Genomic DNA, 15853 nt, shown 5'->3' with positions numbered 1-15853 from the left:
AGTCGGATAATAGGAAAATAAAAGGATCTTCACCCAAAGGATGGCTGAGCACTGGAACAGGCTCCCCAGGAAAGTGGTCACAGCACCAAGCCCCACAGAATTCAAGAACGGCTCGGAAAACGCTCTCAGGCACATGATGTGATTCTGGGGGTGTTCCGTGCGCGGCCAGGAGTCGAACCCCAAGACGCCCGCGGGTCCGAACTCGGGATAATCCCAATTCCGGTTCTGTGACGCCGCTCGGGGCCGGCGGGCGGGGCGCGGGGGCTGCCGGGAGCCGTAGTTCCTCCCCGCGCCGCCCCGCGGGCCGGGCCGCCCGCGCCTGTACCTTTAAGCACGGCCGGACGCGCGGCGCGGCGCCTGCGCGGAGCCGCCGTGACCCCGCCGCCGTCGGCGCCACCGGTGACTGTCGGGGCGAACCGACCCCCCCTCCCCCCCCCCCCCTTCCCCCGGCGGCGGTAGCGCCAGGTCCGGCCCCACTGCCGGGCACCCCCGACTCACCCTCCGCCGCCGGCCGGGGCGATGGAGGAGCGGCCGGAGCGGGGCGACGGGCCCGGCGCGGACGGCCCGGCGTCGGTGGCGGAGATCCGCGCTCCCGGCCCCCGGCCGCTGCGTCTGCTGGAGTGGAAGGTGTCGGTGGGGGCGGCGGTGCAGATCGGGTCGGTGCTGGCGCTCTGCGCCCCGCTGCCGCCGCCGCCCGCCCCGCGCCCCGCCGGCCCCGCCGCCGCCCCGCTGCCGCCCGCCGCCAGCGGCGCCTCCGCCCGCCCGCAGCGCGGCGGCCCCGAGCGCAGGCTGCGCGCGGAGCGGCCCGGCGTGGTGCGCGAGCTGTGCGCGCGGCCCGGCCAGGTGATCGCGCCCGGGTGAGTGCGGGCCGGGGGCGGGGGGGGGGGCGGCCGTGGCGGGACGCGGCGCTCGCGCTCCTTGCGAGGGGCCGGGCCGGGCCCCGCTCACAAAGGCCCTTCCTCCGGCGCTGTGCGCAGGGAAGCTGCCGTGCGAGGAGGAGGAGGAGGAGGAGGAAGCGGCCGGGGAGGTGCCGAGGGATCGTGCTCCACGCCCGTGTTTCAGAGCTGAGCCCTTTGCCGTGAGCTCTGTCTCAGGGAGCGGTGCGTCCCTCCTGCTGTGTTGGGGCTCTGTAGACGCTGCGCTTACTGGAAGCGCTACTTGGAAATCACAAAATCGCAGAACGAGTTAGGTTGAAAGGGACCATAGTGCGTCATCTGATCCAGCCTCGCTGCTCATGCAGGGTCGGCCTACGACATGTTGAACGGGATTGCCTCCAGATGGTTCTGGGATATCTGCGGTGAGGGAGGCTTCACAGTCTGGGGCGCCTCTTCTAGTGTACAGCCACTAGCACAATAAAGAAGTTGTTCCCCGTGTTCAGGTGGAACTTCCTGAGCATCAGTTTCTGCCTACTGCCTCTTCTCCTAATAGACTCTTTGTTGTTCGCCTGTTAGGTTGGTGCAAAACTCGGGGAGCAGACAGATAATTTCAAACCATAGAAGGAGTTTTAATGGGAAACAACAGTACGGCAAGGCATTTTAAAATTAAGTACCTTACATGTAACATTGGCCGTCTAAATGTTTTTAATACTGTGAATGTTTTAATGTACGAGACTTCACAAATACAACCAAGATTTTATCTTTCAGAAGAGCAAGGGATTAAAAAAGACTTCTTTTTTTCCTATAGTTTAGCAATGGGTCTGTCTAATAAGGCTGAATGTTCATTGACTTAAATTCTTAAATGCCTGATAGTGGGGCGCCCGGATTTCTACATTGAGTTGGGCAAATAGCCTGCTACCCTGTACTTTAAGCAGATTTATTCTTTCTCAGCAGGAAACTCGTTAAACAATCTACTTCTGGTTTATTACAGCAAGCTATTTACTTTGATTGCAGTTCTCTTGATTTTTAGGTGGGAGCAGCCAGGCCTAAACTTTCTTGATTGAAATTCACTAGTATATGCAAAACATCTGTGAATGGGAGTGCTCTGGAAGGTTCAAGAAAAACTAGTCTGATGCATTTTTATATCAGTCAGTCTTATAATGTGCTACTGAGGAGGTGCAAGCTATGTGTTTCTTGCTATAGAGATATCTCTTTCTGAGATAAGACTGGCTTTCCTTTTGTGCTGCATCAGCATTCTGCTTTTGCATCTGGTGCAGCATGGGCAATCTTTAATACCTGATGTAGAACAAAGGTACTGTAAATGCTAGGTCGGACTAAAAAATATCTTAAAAGTACAGACTGAGATTTTAAAATGCCATATGCATGATGAAATTCATGTTGTTAGCACTGAATAAAAGGGGAGATAACTTTATCAGTTTTTTTGTTTAGCTAAGCACTTGGAAGGAAAACCAAACTAAAGATATTATAAGTGAAAAATATAATCGATTTAAAGTAGTCTGGGTCTGCTGCTGATTTAGCAGCATTTTAGTTTTAGCTTTGCCCAATGTTAACTTCATGGACTGGAATGCACCAATTTTTATATATTGTGCTTACTGGATTTGTCCAGTCAAATGTCACTTGATTATAATTAGCAATTCCTTGCTTTGAGACAATTAGAAAATAAACTGTGTTCTTTATTACCATTCTTCTTGGCTTCTGGAATATTTGTATCTTAAACAACTAAAAGTTTGTGGTTGATATTGATCATTGCTCGGTGTTATGCTTCTGGAATTCTGACTTTTCAGTCAGGTTCCTCTGTTGCTTTTTGCTATGGTATGTACTGGGTGAGTGCAAGGGAAAAGTTCAAATGAAGAGGTAGAATAAGCATGACCTAAGGGTAATAGAACTGTTCAGCTATTGAAGACATAAATGCATTTTTTGGTCACTTAAAAGTTTTTTTAGCAAACATTAAATCTCTTGCCTGTGGCTTCCCATTTTGTGGCATTGAAATAATAGCATTTCAGTAACAATATTTCAATATGTGTTAAGATGTTGCATTATTAAAACACAGGTGTGATTAGAGTAAATAGCAGCTGAAATTTATTCATCATCTGCTGAAGATACCCTTTTTGTGATCCAAACTATCCAGAATGGCCATGCTGCCTTTAGAAAAATGAACTTGATTTAGCAAGTTAGGCTGATTTAGCACTGAATTCTCTTTGAACCAAAGATACTTGCAAGTATTTGTCAGACTCTGAAACACTGTAGAAGTACTGTTTCTTTTCAAAATATTTTTCCTTTTCATTAGAACATGAGAACATAAGTTGATCAAATCTTTTTATTTGAGGATAAGCAATGAGTGGCTGAATTTTCTTCTTTGTCAGATGATAATATTTCTGGAAATAAAGACATCATTTAGCAGAAGTCTCTCCCAATTAAGAAGACACATTTCGAACTTTTGATTATTTTTCTTTCATATCCAGCATGAGATGGAATCTTTTGCCGCATGAAAGTAATTTTGCACATTTACAGCACTTATTTTTTTGTACTGTTATTACCCACTTTTTAGTATTGACAGGGTTGCAAACTTTTCCCAGAGAAGAGCCCAAGGCATGCAGGCAGTAGGTAACTTCTGCTTATTCTTGCAGAGTTAGGCTTGCACCACGAGTCAGACTGGAACTTGAGAGAGAAAGGTGTCTAACCTTTTAGGACTGTAAATAGCAGGGAGTGCAGGAAGCAGTTAATGAAAGGCCTTTGATGTTTAAGAAGCATAATTTTGATGGGTAGCAGGAGCAACAAATAAAGTGCCAAAAATCCTGCACTGCTCTGTGTATTATTAGTGCCAGTTAGCCATCTGGGTTAATCATTCTAAAGGTGCTACAGGTATGGCAGGATTCTGGGTTGGGTCAGTATTAATGCTTTATGCAAATATTTACATAAGTGTTTCTAATGTAAAATGATTGCCTATGTTTCTAATATAAAATGTAAAAGAGTATTACAAGTGTCTTGTTTGGTTCACATTAGAAGAGTCTTCTGAAAGATTTATTGCCTGTATATTTAATCTGGGTATCTTTGTGTCTTCCCACATACCTTTAATAGCAAAAATTCACATTCTTCTACAGAGTATATTCATGTTGTAATAAACATCACGTTTAAACTATCTGGATCCTAGTGAAGCAAAACTTGTTTTGGTTGTGGAGAAGAGAGCAGGAAAGAGGTGGGGATTTGTTCTCTAAAATTCTAGATTTTTGTGTCATTGCTTGTTTTGGTTTGTATTTTGGGGGGTTTTTGTGCCAGAAACTTGATTATATTTTTTTTTAAATAATATCTAATGTCACATAGGCTCAGGGCCTGGTTTACTGTCCACTTAAGGCCAGACCCCAGTACCATGTATCTGACAGTCTTCTAAGGGGGAAAAAATGCTAATGAATTGCAGTTTATTTTAAAATGGTGACACTTATAACAAACTACAGGAAAAAGTACCTTGCTGTTTGTTAGACACAAATGTTTTCATAATATCCTGGCAAATATTTGATGAAGGTATGAGTCTAAAAAACCCCTCAGTGCCAAACATTGAGGATTGTTGAATAATACTTAACAATCCTAACTTAGTGTATCTCTTGTCTAATTCCTTTTTATGCCTGAATTCATCCCATTATTTTTATAGTAAGTTTCAGTATGCATCTTTCTGATTTCAGTCTCTTTTTTTTTTAATTTTCCCCTTCTCCTTTCTGCTGTGTACTGTGATACCAAGAAACATTAAAAGAAGAGTATCTCTCTGGTGTTTGGTTGAACTGGATAGTGAAGAATATGCAAGTTCTAAATGAGGGCTTTTGTCTTTGATTGCCTTCTCTTTTGCCTGTTCCTAGACACCTAACAAGTTGGAAGCTCACAGGATTGTTCATTGGACTGAATGGTAGAGGACAAAGTTCCTTTTTGTTACATGGCCTTGTTTCACAAAACTTGTAGGAGCTTCTTTGTCTATGAGGATCAAGCTGCTCATTTGGGTTTGGTTGGAAACAGGCATCAGGCTTGGAATTTACCAGTAGTATGGTTGTAGCAGCCTTGGGTATGCAGTTTTTCTCAGTGTGGCTTTCTTAGACCTTGGTTTCCTGCTTGCTTCATGCTAATATGAGAGTTGGCTGGAAGGGATGCTCAGACTTGAGTGCCTTCAGCTTGCATTGAGCAGGGTGTTGAAAAACGTGTAAAGATGGCTTGGTTTCTCATCCTTCCCACCCAATCTCCTGTTAAATGGTCCATAGTAATCAATTCACTTGTTTTATTCAGTTGCTTCGACAGGAGTGTGGTACAGGGAAAGGGGGAGTAATTTATCCTTTCAGCAGTAGCCCATAGGTGGGTCAGATCAAAGTGATTGTGTAAATGCCAGAAGAGTCATCAAGGGAATAAATGGCATGTCAACACTGGGGAATAACATTTTTTAAGTTGTGTATGTTCCATTCAGCATTTTGTATGATAGTCTTTATTAACGTTCTTATCTTTAAAAGGTTTCTCCCAAATGAGGGAACTTTCTGCTCTCTTAGTTTGTACTGTGAGTTGCTCACCTTACTTGAGCTCAAGGACTTTTTGCTGTGTGTGAGTCTGTGGGCCAGCAGACAGAATGAGATAGCTCATGGTAATATTTTATGCATCCCATTGGAGAACTACAAGCAGGTTATAGCAGTTTTTAAAACATGTTGGTTTGTAAATGTCTGTGCTGGAAACAGATTGTATTTTTACCCAAATGGTCATGGATTTTCTTTCTTAGTTATTGCTGTCTAGTTTCTTTAGGGTACTTTTGAGCTTTACTTTAATACTAGAGTTGTTTAGAAAACCAGTCTTTTTCAAAGGCAGGTGCACATGTTGTTTCTTCTCTGCAACTGCGACCTGGTTTTCTGTAGTTTTTTTCTTCTGAAGAGAAAATGTATGGATAAAAATTCTCACAGGGGGACTGCAATGAGACCTTTAATTTTTATGTTGCACAGTACATAGATGTTTTTCCTGGGAAGGATTGAAAAAGTTTGAGGAAGGGAGTGACAAGACTTTAGCTTTGAATTGTTCTGAAAGTTTGTCTTGACGTATTAGCCTCAAGGTTCAGTAAAGAGCTGCTAGCCTTTAATTTTTGGGACCTCTTTTGGAAAATTATAATAGACGATTCATTTTAAGTTGTCACTTATAAAATATTCTTGTGGTTATGTATTTTATGTAGTTTAAAAATCAAAGGTTAACTTAAAGTCTTCTGCTATATATGGATAGCTGAATTGGCAGTAGTTGTCTTTTAAAGCAAATAGGGGAGCATGAAATTACTTCCTGGAGAGCAGGTAATGCATTACAGGTTGCAGTTTAAGGATCTTGATTGTGCATTTTGTCTAAGTTTGGTTATGTTGAAGTTAGACCTATGGAATTGGAAGTGTGGGAAGGATAGAAGTGTCACCAGTAGGAGAGACTGCTGGTCTTAAAAAGGCTTTGGAAGATGGAAAGGCTCCCCTCGTTTTCTTTAACACAGTGTTGCTGTGTTAAAGGAAATGCTTTCTTTTTTAAGATAACAGCTGGGATATTGCCACCTCACTATTGCACTAATATCTTAAAAAAAAAAATACTTTTCTACTACTGTTCTAAGAAACAGTGTAGCATAAGGCAGAGATATTGATGCAATAGAATTGAATAATGCCTATTTGTTTGCTTTCCAGTGTTTTCTAGTTTGAAGATGACATCTAAGACTTTGCAGCATTTGAAAAGGTGTGAAAGGCAAATGGTCTTGGTCCAAGCTTAGTGGAGTGAATGCTGTGGATTCCCATTCACAGAAAGGCCGAGCAGGGGCAAGTGGCCCTAACCAAAGAAAGCATTGCTCAAGAAGAGAACTTGATCAATTTTACAGCTGTTTATCACACTTACCTTTTATGAGCTGAGTAACTTTCTAAGCTGTTGTCCTCTGCTTTCAGAGTGTGTTGGGTTTCTGGGCTCACACGACGCTGTTGTCATATGGTTGTTGTCAAATGTGGAGCTGCTGCTCCTCGTTTGAACACTGTGGTGTAACTTAGGACAGTTTGGTTCATAATTGCTCTTCAGGGTGTTAAAAGTTGTTAATTTTTCCTATGTAACTGTGTTCATCTGGTTTAACAGCAAGTCCCAGAGGAGAGTATGCAGGATGTAGCGTCCAGCTCAGTTTGCCACAGTATCTATTAAAGGAAAGGATGGGAGGAAGCTGTTAGACTGGAGGATTGTGCATCCTGCAGTAAGCCTCTTCCCATTTTATTTGCTGTTTGGAAGTAACAGGCAAAAGGACTGTGATTGCCTAAGTGTATGGTTTGAGTGGGAAAAGTGATAAAATGTTTGAAGAAGATGTAATATTCTGTTAATAGATGCAGCTTTCCAAGGCAGAGGGGGAGAAATCACAGGATCCTCACAGAGTTCTTTGCACAAGAAGAGGTAAAACCCATGTTTATAGCTTTGATGTCAGCTGCTCTGTGTGTGTTTGTATTTGAAACTCTCTTTCTCTGCTTTGATGTCCAGGCTGTATTGGTGTTCATCTGTTGCTGTTTGTCTAGATGTGAACCTATAGGTGCAGGAGGCAAACCAGATTTGTTCTGGTAATTACAGGTGATCTTGACTGGGTGTATGAAGAATGCAGTGGTAAGTTGTTCTGAGATAAGGGGAAATTGTGCCTTTATCTGAGGGAGAGTTGTATGCCTGAAAAAAACCCCAAAAATTAGCCAGCAGTGGAATTAGTCCGAGCCTGTTGTCTGGATTTGCAGCAGTTCATCTGCAAATACCATTCTTTAGTAACTGATGCGAAAGTTCAAGTGTGGTTTGAGAAAACTGCAGGTTTAGGTTAATTGTTGTTCTGCTGATTAGAAGGCTATACGGTCACTACTCAGTCAGTTCAAATTTTTGAATAAGTGCCACTTAGATAGCCAGGGTTTTTTTATTTGGATTGATCCTGCTGTCAGATGGATGTTCCTCAACGCCCAGGTGGAGTTTTGCAGCAGGTATTTGAGAACTGCTGTGTGACTAATACTGCAGTCAGAGATAAGTAGCAATAGAAAAGCAAATTCATAAAGGTAATGTCAGCATTTGACAACAGCAATGGGGGGAGTGGGCTGCAGAACTGTTTATTGCTTAAATGAATTACTGAGGTATGACAGCCTGTTTTCTTCTGTGATTATTCAAAGTACTTATTGCTAGAGATACAAGTTACAGAGTTACAGGCTTGCATCTTTCTACTTCTGAATTAATTCTGTGTGACCTTCCTTATTTTGAAGGGGTTCTATGTAAAAGCATCGAGAACTGTATTTTTACCTTCTCCCTTTAAAAAAAATAGTCTTGAATTCTCATAAGTAATAATACTTCTGGTTTAAAATGTTTTAAATAAAAAACACATAATAAATAATATTTGAAAGTTTTACTAGATCTTATGTAATGATTATACATTGTTAACTCTTAGAAGTGGCTTTTAGAAACATGCAAGAAGCTGTTCACAGATGTCTGCATAGAAGGTGGAAGAGGGTTACCTCCTTGCTTGTAATGCTAACTCTTCTCCACAAGTAAATAGAAATACTTAAAGCCTTGCAAATCATGGAAGTAGATTTACTTCAAGCTTAAGATATTTTTTTGGATTATAAATAAAACCCAGAAACTCCAGGCCCATGTTTCTCTTGGCATTTATGACCTTAGTCTCAACCTGTATAGGTATTTTGCCTGAAAAGTAGAGAAAACATTCACCAACAGGTTAACTCCTAGTTGTGAATAGCCTGTATTTAACAGAGGAAAAATCATCTCAAGACCATTAATTTCCCCACTAGCTTTGAAAAACTGAGATGATGCCTTCAAGTGTGAACTGTGCTTTCTGTGAGCTACTGCTCACAGCAGTTCTTAGCAAGTAATCTAGGCTAGGGTACAGGGGTTTTGTTTAGGTTTTGGGGGATTTAATCAAACGGCCTGCCTTGTGTGGGTGAGGCATTTGGGGTTCATGCATATTTCAAATGCAGCTCTGTGTGTTTGCTATCCTTGAGTGTAAGTCAAGTTGCTGCTGTAGTGGACATTTCCTCCAATATCTTGAAGAGGCTGTTGGCCATGTGTTGCCTGGAACAACAAGGGCCGTGTGTTTTGTGAGTCCTTGGTATTTTTAATCAATTATTCAAGGACCCTCTCTGCTTCCTCACAGATATTAATGAGAGTTAAATATATAAATCCAGTTGTTAAATACTCTTATGTGGTGAGACTAAGTTGACTCAGGCTTTGGAAATATCCTTGCTACAAAACTGGAGTCCTGTGTAACAAAGGCTGTAGTTTGATGACAATTGGTTGTAAGGGCCCTTAGTAGGGATTCTAAATGCTGCAGACACACACGCTTGCTTATACCTGAACAAAATATTGTTCTGGTATAAGCAAACAAAAATATCAGTGTTTCAGAAATCTGACTAATGAAACCGTAGAGGCAGGCTTTAGGTTGATGCTAACTTCATCTGACAACTAAAGGATTTTATGCTCATATGTGTTGTGGATCAGTTGGTTGATTGAGTAATGGTTGGTATTAATAATCATTGATCTGGAGATGTGTTCATTTGGTATTTTTACCCCTTGACAGTTTGCCAGTAAAATCCCCTTGAGCATTCTGCCAAACCAAGGCAGTGATTATTCTGTTTGCTTGCACACCAGCATCTCCTTTTGCTGCACTACTACTCTTGGACATCTTCTAATGCAAATTGGAAGGGCATGTGGCATCAGATTGAAGGCAGCAGCTTTAAGGGATCACAGTCACAACTTGGTCTGTGTGTTTCTTGTGGTATTTGAGGTCTCTCTTTATACCAAACAGAGCTGAGGAAACCCAGCAATTGCTTGGCTGCCATATCTTGCATGAGATATGAATCAGTGCAGGGCAGTACCTTCATCTTGGAAATTTGCACTGTATTTTCAATGTCAGTGCATGATACCTTGAAGCAGACTTTAAGATAATAAGTAAAACTTATGTTTCCATGACCGGGAGTTGTCCAAGCTAGTCTTTACAGATAGGCAAGATAAATGCTAACAAAGTGGCCTGTTTACTGTGGAGAGAAAATGTGAGTTGTTCAAACTGTGTCTTGTCTTTCCCCAGTCTTAGCCTTGTTTGTGGAACATTTGCAGCTTTGATCGGTCACCCTTGCTAGACTGGTTTTACCAGCTGCTTGCCTCTAAGACCAGCAGAAAACTTGGTTAGGGCTAGTGAGTTCTATCTTGCAGGGTACTGAAATCGTCTTTTCTGGTAGTGCCAGAGGAGGGGGTGGGCTTTCAGGGGAAACGCGAGGGTGGGGAGTAAGGAAAGTAGGCCATTGCCTTTCTGTGGCAGCGTGACATCGGAGCTGTTGCCTCTGGAAGTGAAGCCAAGCTGTAATAGAAGGCCATGGTTAATGTACAGTCAGGTTTGACTTGTTGTGAGTAACAGAGGAAACCTCTCTATTCCTGTGTTATGCTGAGTATCCTTATGATACAGGGCTTTACTGAAGACAGCTGTGAAGATATCTAATGGCCATTGTACTCATGTGCTGCAGCTGGCCAGCCCTTCCTGATGTAAATAGTAAGCTTATTATGAAAAAAAAAATCTCAGGGAGTTCTTGTTTTTGTTGTTCTCTGACTCTTGTACTTGCTGCTGGAAGTGTTAGACATGCTGAAAAAAAAAATCCACAAAAGAAAATTTGAGCAATAATAGAACGTTTCGGGGAATGCTTTTTGTTTGCAGTGGGTTCCCTTGATCCAGTAAACTGGTTGCTACAACTGAGGTGTAGCACAAATAGAGGAACTCTATTTTGGCGTTCTAATGTAAATCAGTTACCAGGAACCAGGTTATGCTTGATACAAAGTTCTTCCATTTGGAGTCAACAGTAATGACCAGGCCTTAGGATTAGCACAAGCATTAACTTCCGTTGTTAATAAAAGCAAAACCTTCATGTTGGATTTCATAAAAACTTTCCCCCTTGGGTTTTTTCTTATACCATGCTGCTTCCTTAAAGCAGATATATTATTAAAAGACTTGGTTTAAAAATAGAGTGTGTGTAAGTACTGGGAGAATAGTGATGAGCTTATGATCAGTTGCATCCTGAGGCTCTTGGTAAATATCTGTTCCAATTCATGTTTGTGGCCACAAAAAGTAAAATTTTATCTTAATGGCTTGCCTAATTTCTGTGTTGTTTACATGTACATCTGGAAAAAATGTGATTAAGGGCCCAGAGTAGGTTTCCTTATTTACTAGTTCGAGCTTCATTGTACTCAAGACACCACGTGGGTGGTTTGTGGTTCTGTTGCAGTCATTTAGTTATCAGACTGGGTATTGGAATGATCTACCACCTCCATGGTTGCTCAGAAAAAAGTTTGCTTGTCATAGTGCAGTGATTCTTACCCAGTTTCTTTACCCAGCTCATCAGCACAGTTGGGACAGTTTGTAAAACTAGAAAAAGATTTTGCATCTTTTGTGGCAGTTTCCTTGGAATGCTGTTGTTGAAGTAGCCAGTTAGCTCTGCTTATCACCCTGTGGATCCTGAAGAAGATAAGGATGCTGTTAATGTTGCCAGCAGTAAAGTGTGCCCTAGTTCCTCTTATTTGGAGGGGGTGGGAGGAGAAATCTGTTTTATCTTTGTTGTAGAAATGGAATAGGGAAAGGCTCTGTTCTTCTAAGTGGGTTTCACTTACAGCCCGGAGAAGAGAACAGGAAGAAACCTGAACCTGTGTTTGGTGTATGCACCCATTTAAAACCAGTCATGCACACTCTGATTCAGCTCACTTTTGTCTGATAGTTGGCTTTGATCTTGGCCATTACATTTTGAAAATCTCTGACTTCAACAGTAAAGGAGAGCTTCTAGGCATGAAATTTTAAAAAGTCATTCTACTTGAGGTCTGTGTTTGTTCCTCTTTAGTAATTAAAACACATGTGCTAAAATTTAAGTATGCCTAGCCTTACTAGAGTTGAGGCTTTCCTTCTTCAGCACTAAGAAGTGTTGGGCTTTTTCCCTGAGAGGTCTGCCTAAGATCCTGACAGTTGTAATTGAAACTTGACCCTTTGGTTGCTCAGAGCTTTATCACAGCTCTGGAGTTCTTCCTGTGTCCCTTGAGTTAAGCATCACAGAGAACAATATGACAGAGGAGTTTGTATCATGTCCTTTTTTTTCTTATCTCCAGTACATATAAGTGTGACCAGGAGTTCTGGTTGTGTTTAGATTTTGCAGGAGAGGAAAATGCTATTTAGTTGTCATGCTTGGCACGAGATAAGGTACAGAGGTGCTGTTTAGGAACAGTATCAATGAGTAACTTAGAACTCTAATTTTCTTAAAAGACTCATTGCTCTTGCATGTCCAATTTTGAATCACATCTTGGCCCAGGAGTATGCCAGCTTCTCCTGTGGCATACCTGGAGTGTGAGGTTACTTTCACTGTGAAGTAGAGAATGTCTAGAGATATTGTGACTTCCAAGCTGGCGTTAAAAGGCTTTTTTCTTCTGAACTATTGAAAACCAATTCATTTGGGGTATAAACTCAGGCACTGTAATCTCTTAAGCATGTTTCTGTACCCTGTACTGTGGGGCATGTTTTTTGACATTTTAGGTGTGTCTGTAATATCCGATTCGTACACTGAGCACATGGTGAGAATGAAAATGGCGTGGTCATTAGTGTGCATTGGTAGCCTAAAAAGGAGCTTTGCAGTGAATCAAGGTGAAAGACAGAAAGATAGAGATATTGTCAAAGGGAGTGGGGAGAGGAGTCAGATGAAATAATGCAAACACAGGGGGATGAGAGGAGACCAAAATTCTGTGCAATCTGTGAAATGATCACACAGTGAAGGGCCACTAGTGAAGGGCCACTTTATCTTGTGCAGCTCTTTTAAAGAGCCAAGAGTCTTGGCTTTGTTTTCTGGCAATTTGTTTTCTGTGAAATACATACCATGTTTAAAAAAAAAGGTGATCTGAGATGCCTACACAGGAAGAGGAGGTGTAATTTCCAAGCAGAAAGTCCTTCTTCTGTTCATCATTCTCTACTGCAGTAGAGTCATCATTCTTCTGGTTGTTGAAGAACAAGGGACACATTGCAAGTAGGCAGTTGTAGGTATTATTTAGAAACTGAATTTCTGCTTAGAATTCCCAAATGCTTAGTAGTCAGATATATGAATGAGAGATTTGGGCATGCAAAACAGTTTTCTTCATGTTGCAGTCTGCTTATTGCATACAGGTTTGAAGCCATACTTCAGACACTACAGTCAGTATATGAAAGAGCTCAGATTTTGGGTTTTTTTGCTTTTTGGTTGGGTTTTTTTTAGCTGCTTGACCTTTAATTTTTTTTTAATATTAGAGAGATGCTGTAGCTCATTATCACAGAGTTGGTGAAATTTTGTAGTTGCTGAAGTACTGCTATCTACTTAGAATTTTTTAAAAATAGGAAGTCTGAAAGATCAATTTCTCCATCTATAATGACAGAAACAAGTCTCTTACAATGACTGTTAAGTGTTTGAGAGAAAATAAATAATGATATTTTCAAGACCAGGAATTTTGATAACTGGTTCAGGAATACTTTAGTTGGACTATTCAACTGAAAAGTAGAGTTTGTCTTCTAAAGAGTTTGAGTTTGGAATAGTGAATGTCACACTTCTCTGTTTCCAGCTCCAATTTCTGGTTTGGTTTTAGCCATTGTTTAAAAGAAAGAATAAAATACCAGTTCCTATGTCTTTATTTCAACATGTGGTGAGTCAAGGCTTATGGATCAGATATTAAAATATTTTTATGAGAAGATTGAAGCAATATATGTCTGCCATGAAAATAATAAGATTAAGTTGATATAGAATTTGTCTGCCCCTGTGTTTGGCATTGGTGAGGCTGCACCTCAAATCCTAGGTTAAAGTTTGGACTTCTCAGTACAAAAAGGACATTGAAGTCCTGGAGCATATCCAGAGAAGGGCAGTGAAGCTGGTGAAGAATCTAGAGCACATGTCTGATGAGGAGCAGCTGAGGGAACTGGGAGTGTTTAGTCTGGAGAAAAGTAGGTTCAAGGGAGGACTTTATCACTGTCTGCAACTGCCTGAAAGGAGCCTGTAGCCAGATGGGAGTTGCTTCTTCCAAGTATCAGGCAATAGGAGGAGAGGAAATTACCAAGTTGTGCAAGGGGTGGTTTATACTGGATATGAGGAGACATTTCTTCACAGCAAGGGCTGTCAAGCATTGGAATGGGCTGTCCAGGGAAGGGGTCAAGACACCATCCCTGGATGAATCTAAGACATGCAGATGTGGTGCTTAGGGACATGGTTTAGTGGTGGGTTTGGCAGTGTTAGGTTAATGGTTGGACTCTGATTTTAAAAGAGAACCTAAGCTGTTCTCTGATATTAAAGTTTCTGCATTTGGTTTTCATTACTGTGTAGCTCAGTAGGGTATTAATGGGGAGTTGTATGTAAATGAATGTAAACTGTTTCTGGACAAACAATACTTGTTCTCATTGAACTTCCTTGCTAAACTGTGCTTAGAAACTGACCCTAGTATATGATTCAGTTGGCTTCTAAAGTTGTGAAAATTAATAATTTGAAAATAGAGATGATTGTCTTTTTCACCATGTTGTGGCAAAAGCATATATCTTGAGGTTATGACACTCAAGTCATAACCAGAATTTATTCCTTGAATTAATTCAGTCTATGGGTTACTAATCTACATGTCTGTAATCTGCCTTCTGTAAATGGAATGCCTATGACTTTTTCAGGGCTGTCTTGGTGAGACTGGAAGGTTGCAGCCATCCTGTTGTTATGAAAGGCTTGTGTGCAGAATGTGGCCAGGATTTAACTCAGTAAGTATTGTCAGCTTTTTTTTCCAACTTCTCCTTGCTTCTGATTAGGAATTCAAGCTCTTCCTTCTCTCATCTAATAGAGAAGGAATTCAAGCTCTTCCTTCTCTCAATCATAAAATATTCTGGGCTGGAAGGGGCTTGGAGGTCATCTAATTCCAACCCCCTTGCTGTGAGGAGCGTTCCACTCAACAAAGTTGCTCAGGGTCCCATCCAGTCTGGCCTTAAACAGGGATGAGACATCCACAGCTTCTCTGGACAAGCTGTTCCTGTGCCTCATCACCCTCACAGAGAACAATTTCATTCTTACAGCTAATGAAATGTACCCTTTTTTGTTTAAAGCCATTCCCCCTTGTCCTGTCTCTACACATCCTTGTAAATAGTTCCTCTCCAGGAACCTTCAGGTTGCTAAAGGTTGTAAAGAGAAGGCTGCTCTGAGGTCCCTACTCATTTAGGATTTAAGAACTGTGCATGCTCTTTCTTCATTGAGGTAATTCAGGGTAACTTAGGTAGAAAATATAAGGAGCATGTGTAGAGAGGTAAATTCTCAGCACACTGATTTTCCATGTACTCACCAGAGACTGGGAGTTGTATGGTGTGTCAAGAGTGGCTTGCTTAATAAACTTGACAGCTTTATCTGTGCAGGTGCAAATAGCTTAGAGGTAATAGCAGTCTCTTTCATATGCCCTTGCTTCATTTGTACTGTGTCTGAATGGGAGCTAGCTTGTCTCCAGTGCTTTCAATTTAAGGCTTCTTAACTGTTTTCATTTTTTTGTGAAATATTATGCCATGGAACTAAAAGAATTTAAGCCTTAGGTAAAAAAAAAGAAAGCAAATTCAAAAGATGATTGTATTTCTCCTTTGCTGTGTCTCATTGCTTGGTAAAGAGTATGTTTCTTATGCATAGCAAATTACTAATTCAACAGCTGTTCCAAAACAAGCTGTATAGTTGCTTGGATTTTATAAATTAATGTTGCATACTCATTTCATTTGGCTGGAAATACTTATGTTTCATTTTAATTCATGCTCATTGTTAAGAATTATTTTGTGAACATTGTCCCACAAACCAGTGCAAGTGAACTGAATATTGAGAGTGGAAGAAATAGCTTGGTTAATGTTTGGATATAACTTTTTATTTAGATTTAAATATTAATATTTTGTAAACAAGTATTATTTGGCAAACCTAGCAAAGTCAGGA

The 15853-nt window shown here is 41.3% G+C and overlaps 1 protein-coding gene across 2 annotated transcripts in view; it reads left to right on the top strand.

Moving 5' to 3' along the window:
- Window positions 1-792: 792 nt before the first annotated feature.
- Window positions 793-15853, top strand: part of CTDP1 (CTD phosphatase subunit 1) — a 96350-nt gene continuing 81289 nt past the window's right edge. Inside the window, exons 1-2 of one of the 2 annotated variants that reach the window (XM_063159495.1) lie at window positions 793-857; window positions 14575-14658. In XM_063159495.1, coding sequence (XP_063015565.1) covers window positions 14618-14658 — 41 coding nt within the window. In that variant the 5' untranslated portion in view covers window positions 793-857; window positions 14575-14617. Of the gene's footprint in view, window positions 858-4073; window positions 4093-14574; window positions 14659-15853 lie in introns of those variants that run through there. The other variant, XM_063159502.1, reaches the window with a different exon arrangement.

Source organism: Melospiza melodia, chromosome 1 (genome assembly GCF_035770615.1).
Source record: "Melospiza melodia melodia isolate bMelMel2 chromosome 1, bMelMel2.pri, whole genome shotgun sequence".
Taxonomy (NCBI): domain Eukaryota; kingdom Metazoa; phylum Chordata; class Aves; order Passeriformes; family Passerellidae; genus Melospiza; species Melospiza melodia.
Note: the sequence above shows the minus strand (reverse complement) of the source record. Positions and strands in the feature narration are given on the sequence as shown.